The sequence below is a fragment of the Myotis daubentonii genome, chromosome 2 (genome assembly GCF_963259705.1).
Source record: "Myotis daubentonii chromosome 2, mMyoDau2.1, whole genome shotgun sequence".
Taxonomy (NCBI): Eukaryota; Metazoa; Chordata; class Mammalia; order Chiroptera; family Vespertilionidae; genus Myotis; species Myotis daubentonii.
The window spans coordinates 53,440,581-53,466,098 of NC_081841.1; the positions used below are offsets into that span (position 1 = coordinate 53,440,581).

The following is a 25,518-nucleotide window of genomic DNA, read 5'->3' on the forward strand; positions in this document are numbered from 1 at the left end:
GTCCCAGGTTCGGTTCCAGCCAAGGGCATGTACCTTGGTTGCAGGCACATCCCCAGTAGGGGGTGTGCAGGAGGTAGCTGATCGATGTTTCTCTCTCATCTATGTTTCTAACTCTCTATCCTTCTCCCTCCTCTCTGTGAAAAGTCAATAAAATATATTTTTTAAAAAAACCTCAAAGGCATCTTAAAAAAATATATATATATATACATACATACATACATACATATATATATATATTATTGATTTTAGAGAGGGAGGAAGGGAGAGGGAGAGATAGAAACACCCATGAGAGAGAAACATCATTCATCGGCTGCCTCTTGCACGCCCCCCACTGGGGATCAGAGCCTGCAACCTGGACATGTCCCCTGACGGAATCGAACCTCGAACCGTGACCTCCTGGTTCATAGGTCAATGCTCAACCACTCAATGCGGGCTGAGCCACAAATACATTTTTTATTGAGTATCTACTATATGCCATCCATGGTATTACTAGGTGGTAGTGACTTTTTTTTTTTTTCACCCAAGAGGAAAATCCCCCTAAAGAAAGGCTATGGCCTTGGCTGATGTGGCTCAATTGGTTGAGCATTGTCCTATCCACCGAAGAGTCATTGGTTCAATTCCTGGTCAGGACACATGCCAGAGTTGTGGGTTTGGTCCATGGTCGGGGCACATGCTGGAGGCAACAGATCAATGTTTCTCATATCTCTCCTTCCTCTCTCTCTAAAATCAATAACTTTTTATTTTAAAAAAGAAAGGATATAGCCCTAACTGGTTTGGCTCAGTGGATAGAGCGTCGGCCTGCAGACTGAAGGGTCCCAGGTTCGATTCCAGTCAAGGGCATATACCTTGGTTGTGGGCACATCCCCAGTAGGAGGTGTGCAGGAGGCAGCTGATCAGTGTTTCTAACTCTCTATCCCTCTCCCTTCCTCTCTGCAAAAAATCAATAAAATATATATATTTTTAAAAAGGATATAGCAGGGGGGATAAATGGTAATGGGAAAAAATAAAAAACGAGAGGATCTGTAGCAAGTGAATTACAAAGCTAAAGCTAAACCTTGCCTTTTTAAAAAATATATTTTTATTGATTTCAGAGAGGGAGAGGGAGAGGGAGAGATAGAACCATTAATGATGAGAGAGAATCACTGATTGGCTGTCTCTTGCACGCCCCCTACTGGGGATTAAGCCCACAACCTGGACATGTGCCCTTGACCGAATTCGAAGCCAGGACCTTTCAGTCCCCAGGCTGATGCTCTATCCACTGAGCTAAACCAGCTAGGGCTAAACCTTGCCTTTTGCTGCCCCCCAGTCCCCCTTCTGTGACATGTACTGCCTGTGTCCCCTGGGCCTTTACCTACCTGCCTTTCGCCCTCTAGCCTTGCTCCTTCATCCCAAACCCTGTCTCTGGAGAATGCAAGAGAATGGGAGCATTTAGCCTTGGCTATCTGGTCCACTTTTGGGTATATGCCCATGTGTCAAATGAAGGATTGGTTTAGCAGATGCACACTGCCCGAAAAATGCTGCTCATAACACTCTGCTAAGAGGCAGCATAGGGGCCGAAACCGGTTTGGCTCAGTGGATAGAGTGTCGGCCTGCGGACTGAAGGGTCCCGGGTTCGATTCCGGTCAAGGGCATGTACCTGGGTTGCGGGCATATCCCCAGTGGGGGGTGTGCAGGAGGCAGCTGATCGATGTTTCTCTCTCATCGATGTTTCTAACTCTCTCTCTCTTTCCCTTCCTCTCTGTAAAAAAATCAATAAAATATTAAAAAAAAAAAAAAGAGGCAGCATAGGGAACTAGTTAATAGCATGGAGACAGCTCAACTACCTGGGTTCAAATTTGAGCCTGTTTTCTCATCTGTAAGATGGGGATGATAGTATCATTTCTACCCTATAACGAATGCTCTTATGATATTAAATGCATTACTGTATTTAAGTGCTTAGAATAGTACTTAGTCTTAGAATAGTACTTAGTCCACAATGTAAGCACTACATAAGTGTTTGTTTTTATGTTGTATTTTAAACTTTTTCAACCCAGCTAAGCCCACCCGGATTTGGGTGTGAGAATGAGTGGGTGGGGCTATAAAACTGGGTGTAGAACTTTCCAACGCATCCCAGTGGTTGGGTGATTCCTAGCAGTGTTTATCCTTGATCCTGGCCCAGACAGAAGTATCCAGCTATCTGAAAGGCCTTCTACTTTGGGGCACATGAGCAGCTGAGTAGAATGTTAGTATGTTCCACTTGAACTCATTTCCTCTTCAAGTGGGAAGGTCATTTTGGTGTCAGATTTGATACACACCACCATCTTTTACTAAGAGGCTCCTGATTTTCTGACTTTCCATTCAGCTGGACACATGATTATTTGATTTGGAGCTTTTAAGTGATCCTGAGGAGAGCAGAAACATCACAAGGAACCAGGAGCCAATGGAAGAGAGACAGGAGGATTGGGGCTTGAGAACCAACTGTACTGGGTTCTGAAGCTTGGAGGATGACCTCTTCCTGGAAATTCAGTCCTTGCTCAGGGAGGGGAGGGGGTTTCCCCAGCTAATGGCCATGGCCCTGAGGCTAGGTCTAGGTTTCATTCCCCATCTCTCTTCTCCTTGACCCCCAACCCTGTGGTTCTCCCTGTCCCTTTTATTATTTTTTGCTCTACTTCCCCATAGAACTACAGGACAAAATTATAAAACAAGTTTGTTATGCTTGGGATCAGATCTAATGTTATAAAAATTATTTCACATTTGCTTTAAGTTGTTTATTTTTTGCAATACATTTATATGGGCTCATTGTAAAACAGTCTAATGCAAATACAGAAGAAAACACAATATGAATATGTGAATGTAAATCTGTAAATATGAATATGTGAATGTAAATCTATATACCACATATATAATGGTATATTAAAATACATATATTGACAAATATATTACAAATACATACAGAAATATAAAATATTAAAAATGACAGGCTCTGCTCCATTAATCCCTCTATTCATACCATTGTTAAATGTTCTGGTTTAATGTTAGAGATTTTTTTTAATAAAAATGGAATTATATCACTCATGCTATTCCATAACTTGTTTTTTTTTGTTTGTTTGATTGTTCTTTGTACATAAAGTATATCTTATTTTTCTTTTTAAAACAAAATCCACAGGAAGACTATAACAATCATTCATTTATCTCTGGTATCTTTATATGTCAGTACATATAAGACGTTTTTTAATGGCTGCAAAACATTGTTAGGGCTTTTGAAAAGCATTTCAAGGCTATTCTACTTCAGACTAGCAAAACCCTTGGGAGGTAATGAGGCTTGATGTTACTACCCCCGCTTCACAGATTAGTAATAAACTGAGCTGGGACTAAAACCCAGCTCCTCTGTCCAGGCTCAAGTTCAAAGCTCTTTCCACAATCCTGTGCTGTCACTTTATAAACTTGTGATTCAAGTGAGGGATTGAATTATGTGACTCAAGTTCAAATTGGTCAGCATTTATTGATCTCTTGATACTTACAGAATTTCCTACTTCTTATAAGTAGAAAAGAGTAATAAAAAAGGATAAGTTCTCTGCCCTTGAGGCATTTAGAATAAAATATAGTACATTTAAAAAAGTCCTGGAACACTTGCTATACAACATGTAAATAAACATTGATTGCTAAGGTATAGGCAAGAGGAACTGAGTACTGAGAGAATTGATATTTCATTGATCATTTATGAACTCTCCGCTGGGTCCCTAACCATAAAAGAGATATGTGTGTCATGTACACACAGCACCTGCATTAATTTTACCATCCCAATGTTGAGAATCCTTGGAGAAGTTGTAGTTCTTGTTTGTTTGTTTAGTCTTCCCTACTAGATTTTCAGCTCCTAAAAGAAGTTGATGGTGATGAAGAAAAATGATGATAGAGAATGGTTTATTCCAGAGGTCCTCAAACTTTTTAAACACGGGGCCAGTTCACTGTCCCTCAGACATTCCACACATGCGCACTGTGGGCCCCGGACGAGTGGGCTGCTAAGCAGGACAGGCAGCGGCGGCAAAAACACCCGGCGGGCCTCATGTGGCCCGCGGGCCGTAGTTTGAGGACCTCTGGTATTCGATAGAATTCATCAGGAAAAATCTAACTGCCAAAGACTAGAGTTTTGAATTGAATTCTTTGGTGGAGGAAGGAAAGAAAAGCAGAGCCAACTGAATCTGTATGTTTGGAGAAGTAGTTAGTATTTACCAAACATGTCATTAAAAACTAAGAAATATTCTGGTGAATGAATTTTCCTAGTTCTTCCCGACACTCACAACCCCCATTCCACCACCCTATACTCAAGAGAGCTATATCCTCATTAAGGAGAGCTAGATCCTCTGTCTTCCACATACAATCCAACTGATGGAAGGAGCAAGGCTGGTAGGTAGAGTGCTGGAAGTCGCCATGGTACTCATGTTAGTGCCCCCACAAACTACATTTTTAAAGAACTCCAGCCCAGTTTGGCTCGGTGGATACAGCGTTGGCCTGCAGACTGAAGGGTCCCAGGTTCAATTCTGGTCAAGGGCACATGCTTTTGGGTTGTGGGCTCCATCCCCAGTGGGGGGCGTGCAGGAGGCAGCCGATCAATGATTCACTCTCATCATTTTGATGTTTCTGTCTCTCACCCCCTTCCTCTCTGAAATCAATAAAAAATATATTTAAAAGAAAGAATTCCAGCCCTAGCCGGTTTCGCTCAGTGGATAGAGTGTCTGCCTACTGAGTGAAGGTTCCCCGGTTCAATTCTGGTCAAGGGCACATGTCCTGGTTGTGAGATCAATCCCCAATAGGGGGCGTGCAGGAGGCAGCCATCTCATTCTTGATGTTTCTATCCCTCTCTTCCTCTCTGGAAAATAATAATAATAATAATAATAATAATAATAATAATAATAATAATTATTATTATTATTATTATTATATGATTTAAAAAAAGAAAAATAATTCCATGAAAGGTTATGCCCTTTTTTTCTAATAACCCAAACCACTTGAGTTTCCAAGTAAGTTATTTTCGTTGTTTATCCTATTTCTCTTCTCTTGAAATTTAAACTCGTTCTGAACTCTGAAAATAAAGGTAAGAAAGAGGCAAAAGGCTGGCCTAGCCGATAGCGACTAACCCACCAGTAGCAGAGGAACTCGGTTTCGACTTGAAAATGTGGAGAAACTCGCGCCCCCAAGAGGTCTTAACGCCCGGATCAGCAGGACCCGGTAGGCTGGCTTCACGTGACGATGCAGCGCGGCAGATAAACTACAACTCCCAGTGCTCCGCGCGGCCCGCCGGCGTTACGCAGCTCTCGTTGATTGGTCGCTGGGGATATTTGAAAGGAGGGGGCTGGCGCGGAAACGAAGGCTACATTTTGGGTCCTTGGCGGAGTACTCAGCCTGGCGGGTAAGTCTTAGACCTGCAAAGGTGGGCACCTCTGGGGCAGCAAGGAGGAACTCGTGAACCTGTGTACGCACCAAGGTGAATGGGGTTCCCAACCCTGACTTGAGGGAGAGGCGGGGGCGGCTCTGCCAGGGAGGGTCGGAGGTCTCGGGACGCCCTGGTAGGTGTTGAAGGGCTCTGTGGGGCATTGGGGTGGTGGGACGGGTAGAGTGAGTCCAGGGATCGGCCGCCTAGAAGGAAAAGTGGAAGTTTCGGTTTATAACGGGAGCCCGGCGTCCTGGCCTCGGCTTTTTTCCTTTAAGATTTCTAATGAGATTCTTTGCTCCTGCCCTTCATTTAACTCCATTACGAATCTTCTCCGCCCTCTCTAATCCGTCTCCTTTCCCCTAGCCCTCCAGCGCCATGAGGAGCTTTAAAGGAGTCAACTTTGGGACTCTGCTAAGCAGCCCGAAGGAAGCTGAAGAGTTGCTGCCTGACTTGAAGGTGTGGGTGCTGTCTGGCTCTACATTCACCTGGCTTTCCAAGCTGAGCTGTTTTGTTTCTGCCTTATTGGAAGAGACAGATTAGTACCAACTTCATTTATAGTTCCTTTCCTTATCTCTTTCCCTTTGTCCCATTCACATCTTCCTCTCCTCCTAGGAGTTCCTGTCCAAACCTCCAGCCAGTTTTCCCAGCTGCAAATTTGATGCGGAGAGAAGACATACTTGTGATGCCATTCTGAGGGCTTGCAACCAGCAGCTGACTGCCAAGCTGGCTTGCCGCAGGCACCTGGAAAGCCTGCTGGAGCTGGCAGAGCTGGCTTGCAATGGCTACTTGGTGTCCAACCCCCAGTGCCCACCCCTCTACCTGGAACGAATTCTCTTCATCTTTCTGCGGAATGTTGCTGCACAGGGAATCCCAGAGGCCACACTCCGATTAGCTCAACCCCTCCATGCCTGTTTGCTGCAGTGTTCTCGACAAGCTGCTCCCCAAGACTATGAGGCTGTGGTTCGGGGCAGCTTTTCTCTGCTTTGGAAAGGGGCAGAAGCCCTGGCGGAGCCACAAGCTGCATACTCAGCTCGACTGAAGGCCTTGAGCTTTCTAGTATTGTTAGAGGATGAAAGTATCCCTTGTGAGATCCCTCACTTTGCTTCTCCAACAGCCTGTCGAGTGGTAGCTGCCCATCAGCTATTTGATGCCAGTGGGCATGGTTTGAGTGAAGCAGATGCTGACTTCCTAGATGACCTGCTCTCTAGGCATGTGATTAGACTCTTGGTGGGTGAGGAAGGGGACTCCCCTGGTCCTCTGTCTCCCCAGAGGGCCCTCTGTCTCTTGGAGCTCACCCTGGAACACTGCCGTCGCCTCTGTTGGAGCCACCTCCATGCCAAGGCCACTAGGGCGGTGAAGAAGGCCCAAGATTACCTAAGGAACACCAGCCTGGCTGCCAGCCTCCAGATATGCCAGCTGGGGGTAAAAATGCTACAGGTCCAGGAGGGAGAAACCCAGGCAGTGGCCAAGCTCCTGATCAAGGCATCCGCTATCCTGAACAGCAGCATGGAGGCACCGTCACCCCCACTGCGGGCATTGTATGACAGCTGCCAGTTCTTCCTCTCGGGCCTGGAGCGGGGTAGCAAGAGGCGCTATGGACCTGATGCTATTCTGAGCCTCTTTGCTCTTCTTGGCGGGTACTGCTCCCTCATTCGACAGCTTCAGGATGGTGTGAGTTATAAGGTCCTGGAGATAGGGTGGGGATGTGGCTCTAAGCCCTGGCTGCCTCCTTGGACTATGCAGCCTAGTCTCTCCCGAGGGGGCAGTGGTCCTTCCTGATGTCCTTCCTGCTCTCTGGGTTGTGTCAATTCTCTAGGACTCTGGGTCAGTCTTTCCCCTGGAGCTCACACTTTATCTCTGCTCCTCAAACTAACCTTCCCCTTCCTTCCTCAGGTCTGTGGGGACTCCTCCAAGCAGCAGCAGTCTTTGGTTCAGCTGCAGTTTCAGGGGCTTCACCTCTATACTGTGGTGGTTTATGACTTTGCCCAAGGCTGCCAGGTACCGTCTGGGAATCCAAAAGCCTGGACATGTCCTAGCATCTGGGGTTGTTCTACTGCCCTCAGTAGAGCTTTGGGGGTGGCTATGGCTTTAGGTATGGGGTGGGGTGGGTGTCACGTACCTATTATGTCTCCTCTCACCCTCAGCCCTTCTTGTCCCTGCAGGTAGCTGACTTGGCTGACCTTGCCCAGCTGGTGGAAAGTTGTAAATCTACTGTTTGCTGGATGCTGGAGGCCTTAGAGGGCCTGTCAGGCCAAGAGCTGACTGACTACCTGGGGATGACTGGTTAGTGCCCTGGGGCCCAGCTACAAGGTTCTGGGGAGGGTCATCACTCATTAGGCGGGCAAATAGCACTTGCTGAATGGTTCTGACCACTGTGGGGGCTCCTTATGGTTCAAGGAGGGAGTGAAAAAGATGTGTGTAAGTATCAGTTACTCTGTACTTAACAGCAGAGAAGAAGTGATGAAACTAACTTGTAATAGCAGATACTACTTTTTTCTCATTGGTTTTGAAATCTGGTTTGGTATTTGTTCCATGAAAACGTTTGTACTTGATGTGCAACTTTATGACCTTTCTATATATTTAAATTTTATTTAATTTATTTATTTATTTATTTATTTTTTATATATATTTTATTGATTTTTTACAGAGAGGAAGGGAGAGGGATAGAGAGTTAGAAATATCAATGGGAGAGAAACATCGATCAGCTGCCTCCTGCACACCTCCCTACTGGGGATGTGCCCGCAACCAAGGTACATGCCCTTGACTAGAATCGAACCTGGGACCTTTCAGTCCGCAGGCTGACGCTCTATCCACTGAGCCAAACTGGTCAGGGCTATATATTTAAATTTTAAAGAACATTTACAGTTTAATTTTTTAAAACCAGATGAAACATTCACCTGGTTCAAAATTCAATTTGCACAAAAGGGCATACAGTGAAAAGCTCTTCCACTCCTAATTCTAGTTACCCAAGTCTGCCTCTGCAGAGGCAATAATATGATCAATTTCTTATATATCCTTCTGGAGATATGCTATGTTTTTATTAACTAACATATATACTTCTCTCCCCCCTTTTAATTAAAATACACTTACAGAAAAGTACTAAAATCATAAATGTACAGCTTGATGGATCTTTTTTACAAAGGGAACATACTTTGTAACCAACATCTAGTTCAAGTAAGAGCATCATTTAGACTCCATGTGCCCCCTTCTGTTCACTAACCCCCAACAGCAACCACTGTCCAACCAGCATAGATTAGTTTTGCCTATTTTTGTATTTTATAAATTTCCCCCTCAGTTTACAAAAGGCATGGCCCTTTAGTCTAAATCATATACACCTATTGCGTTCAGTCATTGAAGGTTTTGGAGAGCTTGTTATATTCATGTTTTCAGTGGTTGAACCATGTTATAGAGATGAAATATCAGCAGGAGTCAAAAATTATTAGTATGAAAATTCTTCCCACAGAGTATTGAAGACTGACTTTTTCTTCCAGCCATCTGTATCTACTATGTGCTAAGCACTGTTTTGAATACTTGAATATTGTCAGTAAACAAAAGATTCCTGCCCTCATGGAGCCACATCCTGGTTTGGGGAGAAAGATAATAAACAGTACAATAATTGAATTGCCAACATGTTAGAAAGTGATCAGAAGTATGGGGGAAAGGAAAGGTAGAGCAGGATAAGGGAATTAAGATTTCAAGTGGGTGAGGGGGTGCAAGTTACCATTTAAAACAGGATGGTCAGGGTAAGCCTCATTGAGAGGATGCATGAGCAAAACCGAGGATGTGATGGAGTTGGCCACATAGACACCTGGGAAAGGACATCCCTGTCAGAGGAAATAGCCAGTGCCAAGGCCTTAAACTAGGAGAGGGTTTGGTGTGTTCAGGGAATAGCAAGGAGGCTCTGTGGCTTCAGTAGAATGAGGGAAGGAGAGGGAGGAAAGGGGCAGGCCATAGTATTTTCCTAAAATGCCGACCTTTGAAGTGAGATGAAGACAGGGATTGGAATGTGCGGAGAGATGAGCCCTGTTTGGGAATGAGGACTCTGCTTTTGTAACATGAGTGCAGAAGGCCTGGCTGGTATGGAGGACATGGGCTAACTTGGAGCAGGAAGGGGAGTGCTACTCCTTTCTCATTCCCTAGCAATAGGTGTCCTGTCTGATCTGGAAGCTGCTGAGCGGTCCCAACAGCAGAGGGCAGTGGGAACCATTCCTGTGCCAACTGTTCTTTCTCTCTTGCAGCCTCTTACACTAGTAACTTGGCCTACAGTTTCTATAGTCACAAGCTCTATGCCGAGGCCTGTGCCATCTCCGAGCCCTTCTGTCAGTGCCTGGGCTTGGCGAAGCCAAGTACCTATCCTGAAGTGCCTCCTGAGAAGGTATGAGGATGGGGAGGGAGGTTATGTTGGGGGAAGGACGGGGCTTGAGTAGCATGAAAGGGCCTGTCCAAGACCCTGTTTGGAGTACGGTGTTAGGAGCTACATATTGGCACCATTACTTCTCAGACCTCACCTGTACTGTCATTTAATTAGTTTTACTTATTTATTTATAAAAGAGAGGATAAAGGGAGAGAGGAAAGAGGCATTGATGTGACAAAGATACATAGATTGGTTGCCTCCCATACACCAGGGATTGAGCTTGTAACCTAGGTATGTGCCCTGGCTGGGAATTGAACCCGAGAACTTCTGGTGCACGGTACAATGCTCCAACCGAGCCACACTGGCCAGGGCAAATCTTTTTTTTTTTAACTCTCTTTTTATTTATTTATTTATTTATTTATTTATTTATTTATTTATTTATTTAATATATTTTATTGATTTTTTACAGAGAGGAAGGGAGAGGGATAGAGAGTTAGAAACATCGATGAGAGAGAAACATCGATCAGCTGCCTCCTGCACACTCCCCACTGGGGCTGTGCCCGCAACCAAGGTACTTGCCCTTGACCGGAGTCGAACCTGGGACCCTTGCGTCCGCAAGCCGACGCTCTGTCCACTGAGCCAAACTGGTTAGGGCTTTACTCTTTTTTTATACTTAGTTTTGTTCTAAGCCAGTGGTTCCCAGCCTCGCTGCACATTAAAATCACCTGAGTAAACTTAACAAAATTCTAATGCCTGCCCTAAGCTAATTACATCCAATTGCATCAGAGTCTATGGTGCTGGGGCTCAGACATCTGGATATTTAAAGTGTTCTCCTAAATGGTTCTTTGGACAACCAGAAGGAGTCCCACTGTCTTAAAGCAAGAATACCCATGAAATGAGGGGTTGTCTGGATTGGCAGGCAAGGTGGGTCGTAGAGGGCCTTGGGTTTCATCATGAGGTACATGGATTGAAGTGGCAGCGTGATAGCAGATTGGCGTCTTGGATTTCTCTGGCATCACTGTGATGAATAAACGAAGTGCAAGGACAATACCGGGCACCCAGGCTGCCCTAGTAGCCTAGGCTGGAGAGGGTGGGTGTCCGAACTGAAGGAGCTTCCCAAGGGATAGAAAGAGCTGATGGGTGAAAGAAGTCAAGGCTTAACCTGGTAAATGATTGGCAGTGGGGAAGGGAGAAGGAGGAGTCAGCTGATTTATGGGAGGATTATAGGAGGAAGAGGAGGTTTTCAGGGTGAAGACTGAATATGTGGGTGGGTTGGACTGAAGCCTCAAGTTGAGAGCACCCAGGGTATTTAGTTCCTAGGTGTCTCCTGCTTTAGGGCAGGGGTGTTGGTCAGAGGACCCCACCCACCCCCACCAGGTGATATATGTACCTGTATCTGCATGTCCTCTCCCACTGTACGTATTCATTGGGTCCCCTCTCCAATTTGGTCTGTTTCCTTTCTCTGGTCAGTTGCACAGGTGCTTCCGGCTACATGTAGAGAGTTTGAAGAAACTGGGTAAACAGGCCCATGGATGCAAGATGGTGACTTTGTGGCTGGCAGCCCTACGGCCCTGTGGCCCCAAACACATGGCTGAGCCAGTCACCTTCTGGGTCCGGGTTAAGATGGATGCAGCCAGAGCTGGAGACAGGGAGCTACAGCTGAGGTGAGTTGGGGGGAGGTAGGACAACCAGGTTTGCCCCATGGCTAGGGCTGGCTTTTCGTATTCATGGTTATGTTCATCCTTATGTCTGAAAAGGGCACTGATTCCTCCATTATTGTTCACTGAGTGCCTACTGTGTGCCAGGCACTGTGCTCGGTACTAGGGAAACGGTGGTGGCAGGTAGTGTTCTTGCTTTCATGACTGGAAACTTACTGAGCTCTCAGTAAGCCAAAGCTGGGACTCCTTGGCCTGGGGTAGAGGCTCCATGCTTCACGGTTCCCCAGGTGCTGAGCCCACCCTCTTTCAGAACTCTGCGAGATAGCCTGAGCGGCTGGGACCCGGAGACCCTGTCCTTCCTGCTCAGGGAGGAGCTGCAGGCCTACAAGGCGGTGCGGGCTGACACAGGGCAGGAACGGTTCAATGTCATCTGCGACCTCCTGGAGCTGAGCCCCGAGGAGACACCAGCTGGGACCTGGGCTCGAGCCGTCCATCTGGTGGAATTAGCTCAGGTGCTCTGCTACCATGACTTTGCCCAGCAGACTGACTGGTAAGGGGGAAAGTGGGGAGCCCACTCTTGTTTCTTGCCCTGGGTCTTCTGACTCTGCGGAGCCTGTTTCCCTCTCTGTGTCCCTGAGCACTCCCTTCTGTTTGTGGCCATGGGAGCTCATTCAGAGGGTGAGGCCAGCAGTCCTGCAGAAGGCTCCAATTAGGTGCACCCTCTCCTTCCAGCTCTGCCCTGGATGCAATCCAGGAAGCCCTACAGCTTCTGGAATCAGTGAGGCCTGAGGCTCAGGCCGAAGACCAGCTCCTGGATGATAAAGCACAGGCCCTCCTGTGGCTCTACATCTGTACCCTGGAGGCCAAAATGCAGGAAGTATGTGGGGCTGAGCAGCACTGGGTACAGGACTTGTGCTCCCTGGGTCCCCATAAGCTAGCACTGGCCCTGTTTTTTTTTACCCTGATCTCTCATCCAGGGTATTGAGCGAGATCGGAGAGCCCAGGCTCCTAGTAACCTGGAGGAATTTGAAGTCAATGACCTGAACTATGAAGATAAACTCCAGGAAGATCGTTTCCTATACAGTAACATTGCCTTCAACCTGGCTGCAGATGCTGGTAAGGACCATGGTCATAGTGTGCTGGGATAGTCTCTGTGGCTTCCTAAGAGCCAACCGGACACCCCAGGTGTGGGGGAGACTGGCCCTGTAGGCTGGGAGGTGAGTGGGCAAAAAGAGCAGAGGGTGTTATGGAGAAGGTGGCATTCTCCCCAGATGGCCCACGCTGAGAGAGTGGCTGGTCCCTTTCTTCTGACTTGTAGCTCAGTCCAAATGCCTGGACCAAGCCCTGGCCCTGTGGAAGGCGGTGCTTACAAAGGGGCAGGCCCCCACTGTGCGGTGTCTCCAGCAGACAGCAGCCTCGCTGCAGATCCTAGCGGCCCTCTATCAGCTGGTGGCAAAGGTAATGGGGCAGGACATTGACCCAGAACAGAAACCCAGTGCCTTCACTTTCTTTGCCTGTGTACCTGCTGAGAAGCCAAGGAGCCCAGTGTGGGCTCTATCACAGCCTCTCTGAGTTTAAATCCACGCTCCGTCATTCATTAGTGCATGGCCTCAGGCACATTACTTAACCTTCTCAGGCCAAGCTCCGTTATTTCTGAAATGAAGGTAATAATAATAATAACTACCTCATAACATTGTTAGCACTTGGTGAGCTAATGCATGGGAGATGCTGCACATAAACAGAATACTCAAATGTAAACCGTAATTATTATATTAATTATTAGATAATTGGAGACCATAAATGCCTGAAAAACACATACATGCCTGTAGACACAGTTCTACATATTTACATGCATTGTCAGAAGGTTTTACAGACTCCCTGAAGCTCTTCCTTGGATCCCACATTAGAAGGGTGGGCCCACATTAGGAACCCCTGAAAAAGAACATGGCACTTAAAGGATCTTTGTCATTGTGGGTCTTTAGGCTCTGTTTCTAGCACGGGGAACCTGGGAATCTTCCTCAGCCGTAGATCTGAGTCTTGGCTCTACCACGTACCTATTATGTGAATGTAGACAACTTAACCGATGTGATTCTTAGTTTCCTCATCTGTTAAATTGGGATTAGAATTGCTATGAAGATAAAATGAGTTGATGCATGTAGACCTCTTGGCACAGTGCTTGACACAGAGCAAGTACTCAGTAAACCCTGGCTATTGATGGTGACTGGCGTCTAGGCTTTCAAACAGAAGGGGGTAGGAAGGTTTGCAGGCTCCCTCACTGCTCTCTGCTCAGGCTCCCTGAGAAGGGCTGATGGTTGCTCTGTCCGGGTAGCCACATTCCAGCCAGAGGTCAGACCAAGCTTCCAAAGGGCTCAGGAGCAGAGGGTAGAAATAGAGGCTTGAGCAGGAACTGGGTAAACTTGCTGCTATTGGCCAACCAGCCCCTGCAGGCTCTGGAGGTCCTCCTGCTTGTACGGATCGTCTCCCAGAGACTAGAGGACCACGCGAAGGCAGCTGGCTCCTCCTGCCATGTCGCCCAACTTCTGCTGACACTCGGTTGTCCCAGCTATGCCCAGGTGAGTGCCCAGCCTGTCTAGCCTGGGGATTGCAGGGGAGACATGGCTGTAGTAACCCATCTTTTCTCTTAGAAGATAGGATACTAAAGGGGCCTCTTTGCTGCCTTCTACCACCACTTTCAGCTGGAGGCTCATAAAGTGTGGAGTGGCTGGGAGGCAGGCATCTAGTTCCTCTCACTGCAAAACCCATTGTTCATTGAGTCTAATAGATTCTGCATCAGGAATATGATGCCAGTCCTATATTTGTCATTAATTTCTGTTGCCCTGGTTGATCCTCCTTCACTTAGGACTGTTACCACGTCTCCTAGCTGGTCTCCTTGCCTCCAGTTTCTTCCTTTTCCACGGTTGCTACTCTCATGGTCTTTTTAGGAACAGATCTGATCTTAATCTCTTTCCTACTTAAAGGATTTTAATTTGGCTTCTCCATTACCTAAAGGATACTGTCCAGACCCTTCACTTTGTATTGACACCTTCTGTATTCTGGTTCACATTTTTTCTTGCCACTCCCTACCATGAACCTTATGCCGATCTGTCCCAGTTACTTTATATTCCTTGCATGTGCCGCTCTGTCTTTGGTTGATTTAGTTTCTCCACCCTAAACGCGCCTTCCCCCCCCGCCACCCCCCCCCCCCCCCCCGACCTGCTTATTTTCATTCAGTAAACCTGTACTTTCTTTTCAGGGCCTAGCTCAATTCTTTGCTTCTTCGTAAAGCATTTCACATGTTCTTCAAGGGCAGAATCAACCCCTTTCCCTGAGTCCCCATAGCACTAATGGTATTATGTCACGATTATATTGGATTGCCTGTGCGCCTACTGCATTACAAGCTATTGGTTGGAAGGTCCTACTTACTCCTTATTCATTTGTCTTTCTAACATAGCGGTTAACTAAAAGGTACTCAATGAACATTTTAGTGAGCGAATAACTCCTGTGTAGATTATAATATTTGAAATGATATTTAATTAGACATGTTTGACATTTGCTTGCGAATGCTTTAATCCACTTTAATTTGAAGGCTCGGGCTGCCTCTCCTCACCAGTATGCTTGCAAACCCCGATTGCTCCCTTAGTTACACCTGGAAGAGGCGGAATCAAGTCTGAAGCTTCTGGATCGTACCACTGACACGTACCTGCTCCTTTCCCTGACCTGTGACGTACTGAGAAGTCAACTTTACTATGCTTGCCACAAGGTATTCCTCACGTTCGTACACCCAAAGGTCCTGGGTATTAGAAGGATTTTAGGATTTTCTAGATCTTTGTCTGGCTTCTGAGAATTCCCTGGAGCTAAGAATATTCCTGACCCTGAGAAGCAATGCTGTTTCCTAGCTTTGCCTTCCAAAGAATTGTTCACCAGTGTTCCTCCAATAGAGATACTTTCCTTTCCCTTTTTCTCCAGTTTCCTCAGGGCAAGGAGGAAAGTCTCCCTGAATAGGAACTGGGATGACACTGGAGCCCTGGCCTGAAATCCAGTGGGATCCAAAAACACCTGCATTTCCTCATAAACTAGCTGTGTGACTTTTCCAAGTCTTAGGTTATAGTTGTTTTTTATAGCTTTTATCATTCTGAACAGCAGGGGATTGGGCCTGATGATCTCCAGGGGCATCTCAAGCTCTGAATTGCCAATCTGACCTCACTGCTTTCCTCTGGACCCCCTCCTTCTTCAGGTGACAGAGGGCGCCTCTCTGTTGCTGGCTGTGCTTCAGGATCCTGCCCTCCAAAAGTCATCCAAGGCCTGGTACTTGCTGCGTGTCCAGGCCCTGCAGCTGGTGGCAGTCTACCTTAGCCTCTCATCAGACAGCCTCTCAGCCTCTCTGTGGAAGCAACTCTGTGCCCAAGGTGAAAGAATAGGGTGAATGGCCCTCCTTGGTTGATGTGTGTGGTTTGTGCACTGTCAACTCTTCTCAGCCCTTGTCCCCTCTGCTGTCCAGCTATGTGGATGAGCCTAACCAGAAGCTGCACAGAACAGGCCTGGGATAGCAAATGAGTTTCAGTTCTCCTACTGACTCTAATCCAGTGGTTCTCACCCTTCCTATTGCTGCGACCCTTTAATACAGTTCCTCATGTTGTGATGACCCCCAACCATAAAATTATTTTTGTTGCTACTTCATAACTGTAATTTTGCTACTGTTATGAATCGTAATGTAAATATCTGATACGCTATATGTGTTTTCCGATGGTCGCGACCCACAGGTTGAGAACCGCTGCTGAATCGATTGCCTAGTGACTGCCTGGAATACTATACCCACAATGTTTCTGGGACCCCATGTAGTCTCAGGGAGTTCTGTGATTGATTAGCTCTTCCTGCCTTAGGTGCCTATGGAAAAGAGTAGCAGCATGCTTTGCATTTGCTATCTTAACAGTTGAAGGTGGTGAAGTTCAGGCCACATCATCTCCCTTCTTGTCCCCTCCTCCCTCACTGGCACAGGCTGGCAGACACCTGAGACAGCACTCATCGACTCCCACAAGCTTCTCCGAAGCATCGTCCTCTTGCTCATGGGCAGTGGTGTACTCTCGACTCAGAAAGCAGCCGTGGAGACACCTTTTCTGGACTATGGTGAGTCCACGGAGGAGCGCAACGTCCTGTAAGAATAAACGGCGAGATGGTGGGGCTGGCAGTTTCGTCTCCAGCGGATCCAGGCTATGACTGATCGTGGTCTTGTCTCTCTCCTCTACTGCAGGTGAAAATCTGGTACAAAAATGGCAGGTGCTTACAGAGGTGCTGAGCTGCTCCGAGAAGCTGGTTTCCCACCTGGGCCGCCTGGGCAGTGTGAGCGAAGCCAAGGCCTTTTGCTTGGAGGCCCTGAAACTGACAACGAAGTTACAGATACCGCGCCAGTGAGTACAGGGACCAAGAGGAAGCCGGTTCTGGAACCTGAGTGCCTGTGCCTTGACTATGGGTTCCCAAACTATTCCACAGATTAATAACATGTTATGTGTGGAGGGGTTGGTGGAACCCCTCCCGTGGCTAAATAAGTGGAAGTGCTGAGTTAATCAAGGTTTGACTTTTTTAATTTCCTATCGGACTTCTCATGTCCTCCAATATGCTAATACACATTATAAATCTCCAAATGGGAGATCTAGTGTACAGTCTTTCCTTAAATCTCTTTGTCCACAGGATCCTTTTTTTTTTTTTTTTAAATAATGCAGTTTGGGAAATCCTGTCCTCACACACAAGGAGGAGTTGGTTTGAGGGCAGCGTAGAAGGTTTTCCCCGGGGAGCGGAGGCTGGAAAAGACTGATGGCTCTGCCTAGGAAAGGAGCAAAAAAAAGACTCTCCAGGAAGGCAAAGGATTCCATTAATTGGTTATTATCTCCTCTCCCAACAAGGTGTGCCCTGTTCCTGGTGCTGAAGGGAGAGCTGGAGCTGGCACGCAATGACATTGACCTCTGTCAGTCGGACCTGCGGCAGGTTCTGTTCTTGCTTGAGTCCTGCACAGGTGAGCAGCCATGCCCATGCCCATGGGCTATGGTAAGAGGGACACATACACTATTTAACAAAACTTTCTATGTCAGGGTTTGGTTTCCTTCTAAATCAGAGACTTCTGGTCCCAGGGCCAAACTCCCTTTATTTCAATCAGACCATTGGTGCCCCTCCTTCGGATAACCTGTCCAGAACTAACCCTATTTGGTTCTAGTTTTCAGTATCATCTAATACATTTGGGCCATTTATAGTTAAATGGAATTTAAATAAAATTTAAAATTCAGTTCCTCAGTCACTTACCACATTCCACACATTCAGTAGCCACATGTATTTAGTGACTATTGTATTAGACAATACAAATATAGTGTCCTCAGGAGGCTTAAGCTAATGATAAAATATTGTATTTATGATTTTTTTTTCTTATCAGCCCCTTTTATCTCTAGTAATTCATTTGACCCACACAATACCCTGAAAAGTCAATTGGGACCATGGATTTTTTTTTTTCATTTTGTAAAATAAGACAGTTGAGAAATTCAATGTTTTAGGCCAGAATCACGGGGCTAGTCAGGGGCAGAAGCCAGGATTAAGACTTGGGCCTCCTGGTGCTGGCCTGCTTTACTGCACCACGCAGTCTTCTGAGCTGCAAATAATGGGGGCTTTGTCGGCTGTGTTGGTCCATTGTTGAAAGGAAAGAAAACATTAGGGATTTTATTAAAACAAAAGAATAAACCACATTAATATTTAGTATGTTAGTACAGTAATATGTGAGTAATTAGTAAGTAATGAACACACATATGAGGGAGTTGGACCCTGGGGTAGCTCGAGAAGCACTTGGCATCATGTCTCCTAGTTTTATCATTCTTGTTCTGCTCTCTCCTCAGAGTTTTGTGGACCAGCCCAGCCCCCAGACTCTGTGAAGAAAGTCCACTTGCAGAAGGGGAAGCAGCGGGCCCCGGGCCCCCGTCCTCTAGAGCTCCCAGAGGAGGAGCCCTTCCTCAGAGGCCCTGTTCTGGAGCTGGTGGCCACTGTGGCCAAGGAGCCTGGCCCCATTGCACCTTCTGCTAACTCCTCCCCAATCCTGAAAACGAAGCCCCAACCCAGCCCTGGCTTCCTGACCCATCTGCCCACCTGTGACTGCTCGCTCTGTGCCAGCCCTGTCCTCTCGGCAGTCTGTCTACGCTGGGTGTTGGTCACAGCCGGGGTGAGACTGGCCTTGGGCCATCAGGCCCAGGGTCTGAATCTCCTGCAGGTGGTGCTGAAGGGTTGCCCTGCAGCCACTGAGCGCCTCAGCCAAGCCCTGCAAGCTTCCCTGAATCACAAAGTACCTCCCTACCCCGACTCGCGCCTCTTTGATGAGATCTTGGCTCAGGCATACGCACAGCTGGCACAGGAGGGGCTGAGCCAGCCATCAAACAGCCTGAGGAAGGTCCTAGAGTCAGGGCTGAAGTTTGTGGCAGCACGGATACCCCACCTGGAGCCCTGGCGAGCCAGCCTGCTCCTGATGCAGGCCCTTACGAAGTTGGCTGGCCATAGCTGCTGCACTACCCAACTTTTTGCAAGCTCCTGGGGCTGGCAGCCACCATCAATAAAGACTCCCCCAGGCTCAGAGCCTGCTAAGCTTCGGAAGCAAACACATTCTAGGCGAGGGCGCCAACAGGAGGTCTCTGCTGCCCTGCCCGTCCACAATACCTCTCGGAAAGGTCGGGAAGGTGGAGGAACACCGTGTACACCTAAGCCCCCTGGCCGGCCTAGGCAGGCTGGCCCTCGAGTCCCTTTCACCGTGTTTGAGGAAGTATGTCCTACAAAGAGCAAACCTGAGGTTCCCAAGGCCCCGAAGGTACAACAGAGAGTCCAGACGCGCCTGAAGGTGAGGTGGGATCGGGGCCAGGCAGTGTTGGTGTTGGGTGGGGATGGTCCTAGAGGAGAGTTCTATAGAGTAGGGGCCCTTAGGGAATAGCTTCCCAGGGCCTGGCGGCACCTTGAGCTCCCCTGTTACCTCAGGACCCCTCCATCTTCCACAGGAAGAACTAGTTCCTAGTCTTCCTTTGTTTTGACCAGAAGGCACTTGCCTTAACTTGAGGATTCCTTTCCCCTTCCACCCTTCCTCCTCATCTTCTGGTGCCCCCTCCTCTCCCTGTCTCCACGCCCAGGAGTTATTGCCCCTGACTGAAGGTGGCAGTATTTGTGGGCGGTTAATTCTTAAATCTTCCCCAATGGCCTCCGTGTCGGTGCCGCCACAGCGCCATCTGCTGTCAGAGGATGTCTTGTCACTAAAGGCCCCTTGGCCCTTCTCTCTTTCCCTCCCATCCCAGGTGAACTTCAGTGATGACAGTGACTTGGAAGACCCAGTTGAGGCACGGCTTGCAGAGGAGCCCAAGAGACGGGGCATTGCTTCTCGGGGGCGAGGCTGGGGCCAGGCTAGGAAGGGCCCAAGTGTGAAGACTGATGTGGTGGCTGACCCAGGTAGTGCCCTCGGGCCCTCTGGCCGCAGCGGCAGGACCCGGAGAACCAAGAAGGTGGCGTCAGGATATGGTGAGGAGCTGGGCCCTGAGATTATGCGGACCATCCCTGAGGAGGAACTGACTGACAACCAGATGGAAATGAGCTTTGAGGTCCTCCGGGGCTCTGATGGGGAAGACTCGGCCGCAGGTATGATGGCAAAGGTGGGAGGTAGGGATGCATATGTTTGGGGGGAGGCTGCCTGGGACCAAAGCACAGAAATAACTAGTGCCAAAGACAGTCTTTTGTTGGCTCCGGACTGGACCCTAGAAGGGAAAACAAAGGGGATGGCAGGAGCAGGGAGCTCTGTAGAAATGTCATGTTCTCCCCAGATGGGAAGACACCAGCTCCAGGGCCGGACACAGCCATAGGAGAATGTGAACTGTTGAGACGGGATTCCAGCAAAGAGGAGCTGCCCGTCCTATGCCCAAGCAAGAAGACAGACAAGGATCTTGGTTCTCGGCACCAACATCCCGCAGCCCCTATAGCCATTGGTGAGGTCCGGTCACTTGCAGAGGGCTGAGCCTTTTAGGTCTCTTGATCCCAATGCTTTTCCAGTCTGTCCTTGGTTCTGGCTTGGATCCCCACCTGGATCTGGTAGCCACTGAACCTGGGTTTGAATTCCAGCACTCTCTGCTACCTGTGTGCCAGCCACTCAGCCTCTCTGAGCTTTTGACTTAACTGTCAAGTGGGTTTGGGGAGGATGGGGCAAGTTCACGCATGTGAGTTACGTAGGACCCTACTTGGCACATTGCCCTTTGTAAATGGTAGCTGCTACTTTCCAGGGCGGAGCTGACATAGGGACTCCTTGGCAAGTTCCTGTCCGCTAGGAAGTAGGGGGCTCATCTATAGCAAGTGTCGACCTTCGTCTAGGTGTCTCTACTGTGGATTCCATCTGTGACTCACTGAGCATTGCTTTCCGTGGGGTCAGTCACTGCCCTCCTAGTGGGCTCTACGCTCACCTCTGCCGCTTCCTGGCCTTGTGCCTGGGTCACCAGGATCCCTATGCCACTGCCTACCTTGTCACCGAGTCTGTCTCTATCACCTGTCGCCACCAGCTGCTCACCCACCTCCACAGGCAGCTCAAGTGAGTGTCCACCGTCCCGAAGACTTGTGCTGGGGCAGATTGCGGGGGAGGGTCCCGACTTTGAAGGAGGGAGAACTCACCCCTGCTTGTGTTGCTTGCAGCAAAGCCCAGAAGCACCAGCCACTGGAAATAGCAGACCAGCTGCAGGGGCTGAGCCTCCAGGAGAGGCCTGGAGGTATCCCTCTGGCCCGCCTCCGGCACCTCTTTTCCTTCAGAACGTCGGGATCTGGCCATTTCCCCCAGGCTGAGAAGGAGAGTTTCCAGGAGTGCCTGGCTCTGATCCCCAGTGGTATGGTGGCTCTCCTGTCCTTTTATTCATCTTCTTACTGAAAGGCTGGGTGAAGGTGTTTAAGGCATTAGTTAGCTCACATAGATTTATGATCCTTATGGAAGGACATGTCATACCTTTTCATTGATTAGTCATTTTGTTATTCTCACCAAACAGACATACCCTAAATCTGGAAGTCTTTTTTTATATATAATATATTTTTATTGATTTCAGAGAGCAGGGAGGGGAGAGAGAGACAGAGAAACATCAGTGATGAAAGAGAATCATCGACCGGTTGCCTCTTGCACACCCCCTACTAGGGACTGAGCCTGCAACTTGGGCATGTGCCCTGACTGGGAATCAAAGACCTCTTGGTTCATAGATTTATATTCAACCACTGAGCAACACTGGCTGGGCTGGAAGTCTTTTTTTTTTTTTTTTTTAACCTCAACTTTGACTTACCAACAAATTCAGTGTCTTTATTCAGGGGTAAGTCCAGATGTCCACGGGCTCCCTACGCTAGCATGAGACACGTTAACAGATTATTTGAGTGCCTCCTGCTGTGCAGGGCCCTTTGTTCACTTCTGTAAGGGACACAAAGAAGTATAAGACATGGTCTCTGCTCCCAGGGAACTCTTAGGCAAGTGAGAGCACCTGGAACTCCAGTGACCAGGGGAGACTTCTTAGAGTTGTCTTGAGTGCCAGATAGGGATTGAGTGCAGAAGACATTGAGGGGAATTCCTTGTAACAGCTGAAATGATTCTGGGTATATTCTGTGTCAGAGGTGACTGTGTGTGTGCTGGCCCTGGCCTCCCTCCAGCCTGGAACGGTGGGCAACACCCTCCTGCTGACCCGGCTGGAAAAAGACAATCCCCCAGTCACTGTGCAGATCCCAACTGCCCAGAACAAGGTACGTTTCCTGGGCCGGGGAGCAAAGTTGGGCTGGGGTAGGCTTCTGGTCAGACTGCTCACATTCTGTGGCTGGGGGATAGAGAGATGGTGATCACATGGACAAGCAGAAATCTCACAACCCCATCTCCCAAAGCTTCCTCTGAGCTCGGCCCTGAAAGAATTTGATGCCATCCAGAAGGAACAGAAAGAGAACAGCAGCTGTACTGACAAGCGAGAATGGTGGACAGGGCGGCTAGAGCTGGACCATAGGATGGAGGTGTGTGTCCCCAAGGTGGGGTGGGGTCAGGCCTGTCCTACGAATGACCTGGGGGTGCCAATGTCTTCTTTCTCAGGGGTGCCCTGTCAGTGCTAAGGTACCTCGAATCCTTTCTGGAATTGTAGGCCTAAATAAAAAATTACGTTACGTGGGAAGGACTTTAAACAAGAGCCCCAAACCTGAGGGGTTATGGCAATGGAGCACTTAAAGGTATACACACACAGGAAAAAGGACTGGTGCCCACCCGTCTATAGTGATATGTAACAGATTCTTACTTCTACTCCCCAGAGTCTCACCAAGTGAACAACGTTTCTAGTTTCTTGCCTTTTCATTGGCAGATATGTAAGACAAATACACACATTGGAAAGCCCACTTCCTCATCTCCAGAATGTCGGTGCCTGTGGGGAAAGAAACTTTGCTTCATCTCTGACTGAGGGTCCTGTTCTTCCGCACTCAGGCCCTCATCGCTTCCCTAGAAAAGGATGTGCTGGGCTGCTGGAGGGGGCTGCTGCTGCCACGCAGTGCGGACCCGGGCCCCTCCCAGGAGGCCTCCCGCCTACTGGAGTTGCTGCGGGAATGTGGCTGGAAATATCCTGATCCCACTCTGCTGAAAGTGAGTTGAGAAATCAAGGAAGGGAAAGAAGCTAGATTTAATTCCTTCCCACCTGCCACTGTAAGTAGAAATGGAAGCTGTGGCACTCACTGACCACTCTTCCCCTACAGATCATGTTCAGTGGTGCCAATACCCTCACCCATCAAGACATTCAGGCCCTGGCCTATGGGCTGTGCCCTGCCCAGCCAGAGCGAGCCCAAGAACTCCTGAGTGAGGCAATAGGACGTCTTCAGGGGCAGACAATACCAAGCAGTAGGCACCTTGTCTTAGTGCTGGACAAGGTAAGGAGCTAAGGGCCAGAGAGGCAGTGCCTGGCGGGCAGTGGGCACCAATTCACCCTCTTCTGACTCCTGCGTATACCCGGCTAGGGACCGTAACCTCTGAGTGCTTTTTGCCCAGGACCTGCAGAAGCTGCCATGGGAGAGCATGCCCAGCCTCCGGGCACTGCCTGTCACGCGGCTGCCCTCCTTCCGTTTCCTACTCAGCTACGCCATCATCAAAGAGGTAGGATTCGGGCAGTGCAGACTGGGGCTGATTGGTGGCTATTGGGAAGATAGGAGAGGGTCTTAGGAATGGATCAGTCATGGAATGGGGCTTGGAGTTTGTTGGAGCCAGACCAGGATCCTAATCACCAGTGTCTCCTCATCAGTCTGGGGCCTCGCCAGTGCTGAGCCAAGGGGTGGATCCTCGCAGTGCCTTCTACGTTCTGAACCCTCACAACAACCTGTCAAGCACAGAGGAGCAATTCCGAGCCAATTTTAGCAGGTCAGGAGGATAAGAGTAAGGAACGGAGTGGGGAGGGGTAGCAACAACGCGTAGGGACAACATGTCCTTTTCTCAAGAATCAGATGTTGCAGCCCACCTTCTCATTAGTATCCCTCTGCCAATTTGCCACATGACCCTTATGCCTTTTATTTTTTTAAATATATTTTTACTGATTTCAGAGAGGAAGAGAGAGGTAGAGAGATAGAAACATCAATGATCAGAGAGAATCATTGATCGGCTGCCTCCTGCATGCCCCACACTGGGAATCGAGCCCGCAACCTGTCATGTGCCTTTGACTGGAATCGAACCCAGGACCCTTCAGTCCGCAAACCAACGCTCTACCCACTGAACCAGACAGGTTAGGGCATAACCCTTATTCTTACTCCTACCTTTTCCCTGCAGTGAATCTGGCTGGAAAGGAGTGGTTGGGGAGGTGCCGAGCCCGTTACAGGTGCAAGAGGCCCTGATGGAGCGTGACTTATATATGTGAGTGCTTAGGGTGGGGAGGTGGGGAAGCAGTTGCAGAGAGGGTATTGCTTTGGTTTGCTTTGGGGTTTTAAAGCCCCTGGTCGGCTCAGGGCACCTCTGGAGACATAGCAGAGGCCTAGTATAGCGACGTCAAACTCATCTCACCTTCTGCTTTAGCTATGCTGGGCACGGGGCTGGTGCCCGCTTCCTGGATGGGCAGGCTGTCCTGAGGCTGAACTGTCGGGCAGTGGCACTGCTATTTGGCTGCAGCAGTGCAGCCCTGGCTGTGCATGGAAACCTGGAGGGGGCTGGCATCGTGCTCAAGTATATCATGGCTGGCTGGTGAGTCTTTAGGGGCAAGGCCCATCCTAGGTCCCCACCCCAGGTTTTTTCCTAGGTCTGAAGTTTAAATCCTTCCTCCTTTGTGCCCCTCCTTCCTCCCATCCTAGTTCCAAGGGACTTCCTCATTAGCTCAATCTTCTCTACTCACCCACCACCACTATTAATTGTATTTTCCTATGTGTTCTGTTTTAGAGTCCTTTGTTTTTCTTCTTTTTTTTCCAGTCCCCTGTTTCTGGGTAACCTCTGGGATGTGACTGACCGTGACATCGACCGCTACACGGAGGCGCTGCTGCAGGGCTGGCTTGGAGGAGGCCCAGGAGCCCCTCTTCTCTACTATGTCAACCAGGCCCGCCAGGCTCCCCGACTCAAGTATCTTATTGGGGCTGCACCTGTAGCCTATGGCCTGCCTGTCTCCCTGCAGTGACCCCTTGGAGTGGTCCTATCACTGATGGAAGCCATGTGACTGTTCTACCTCCCATACTTAGATTTAACCCTCAGGGTAAATATTTTTAAGTGATTTCCCCAATATTTTATATGAAACATTTCCTTTAACTTAACCTTAATATAATAAAGATTTATGGCTTAAACCCAGTTTTGTGTAGTTCATTTGAAAACATTTGAGGACAAGACTATTGCCTCCTCCCACTATGTGGTACTATAAATAGAGCAGCTTGCAGGAGTGCATCTGAGAGCGTTGGGAAGAAAGGCAAAACCATAGGACAAAACGGGGCCTGGCTTGGCCTCAGCAGAAAAAGCTAAAAGAGAGGGGCATCAAGGTGCCCTAAGTGGGGACAGAGTTGTTAAGGGTAGAGATGGACCCATGGAGAATCTTGACCAGATACCACCATCACATCTGTCCTGTTTTTGCCGTGAGGTATCCTGGGAGTGACACCAG

General features: G+C 48.5%; 1 protein-coding gene across 2 annotated transcripts; it reads left to right on the forward strand.

Annotated features, from left to right (window-relative positions):
* The first annotated feature begins 5,078 nt into the window (after window positions 1-5,078).
* Window positions 5,079-25,214, forward strand: ESPL1 (extra spindle pole bodies like 1, separase). 2 transcript variants are annotated; one of them, XM_059683031.1, is made up of 31 exons: window positions 5,079-5,461; window positions 5,774-5,866; window positions 6,023-7,081; window positions 7,304-7,408; window positions 7,573-7,693; window positions 9,649-9,785; window positions 11,235-11,428; window positions 11,733-11,972; window positions 12,155-12,299; window positions 12,400-12,538; window positions 12,741-12,880; window positions 13,861-13,995; window positions 15,063-15,182; window positions 15,657-15,828; window positions 16,418-16,546; window positions 16,671-16,827; window positions 17,320-17,429; window positions 18,295-19,280; window positions 19,726-20,062; window positions 20,245-20,406; window positions 20,786-20,999; window positions 21,101-21,288; window positions 22,050-22,177; window positions 22,313-22,435; window positions 22,893-23,048; window positions 23,159-23,329; window positions 23,448-23,552; window positions 23,698-23,813; window positions 24,216-24,299; window positions 24,459-24,623; window positions 24,846-25,214. In XM_059683031.1, exons 2-31 carry the CDS (start codon window positions 5,786-5,788, stop codon window positions 25,045-25,047), a joined length of 6,321 nt encoding a protein of 2,106 aa, XP_059539014.1. In that variant the 5' UTR covers window positions 5,079-5,461; window positions 5,774-5,785; the 3' UTR covers window positions 25,048-25,214. The 2 variants fall into 2 exon arrangements, with proteins under 2 accessions (XP_059539014.1, XP_059539013.1); XM_059683030.1 differs by having other exon boundaries at window positions 5,079-5,386.
* The last annotated feature ends 304 nt before the right edge of the window (window positions 25,215-25,518 follow it).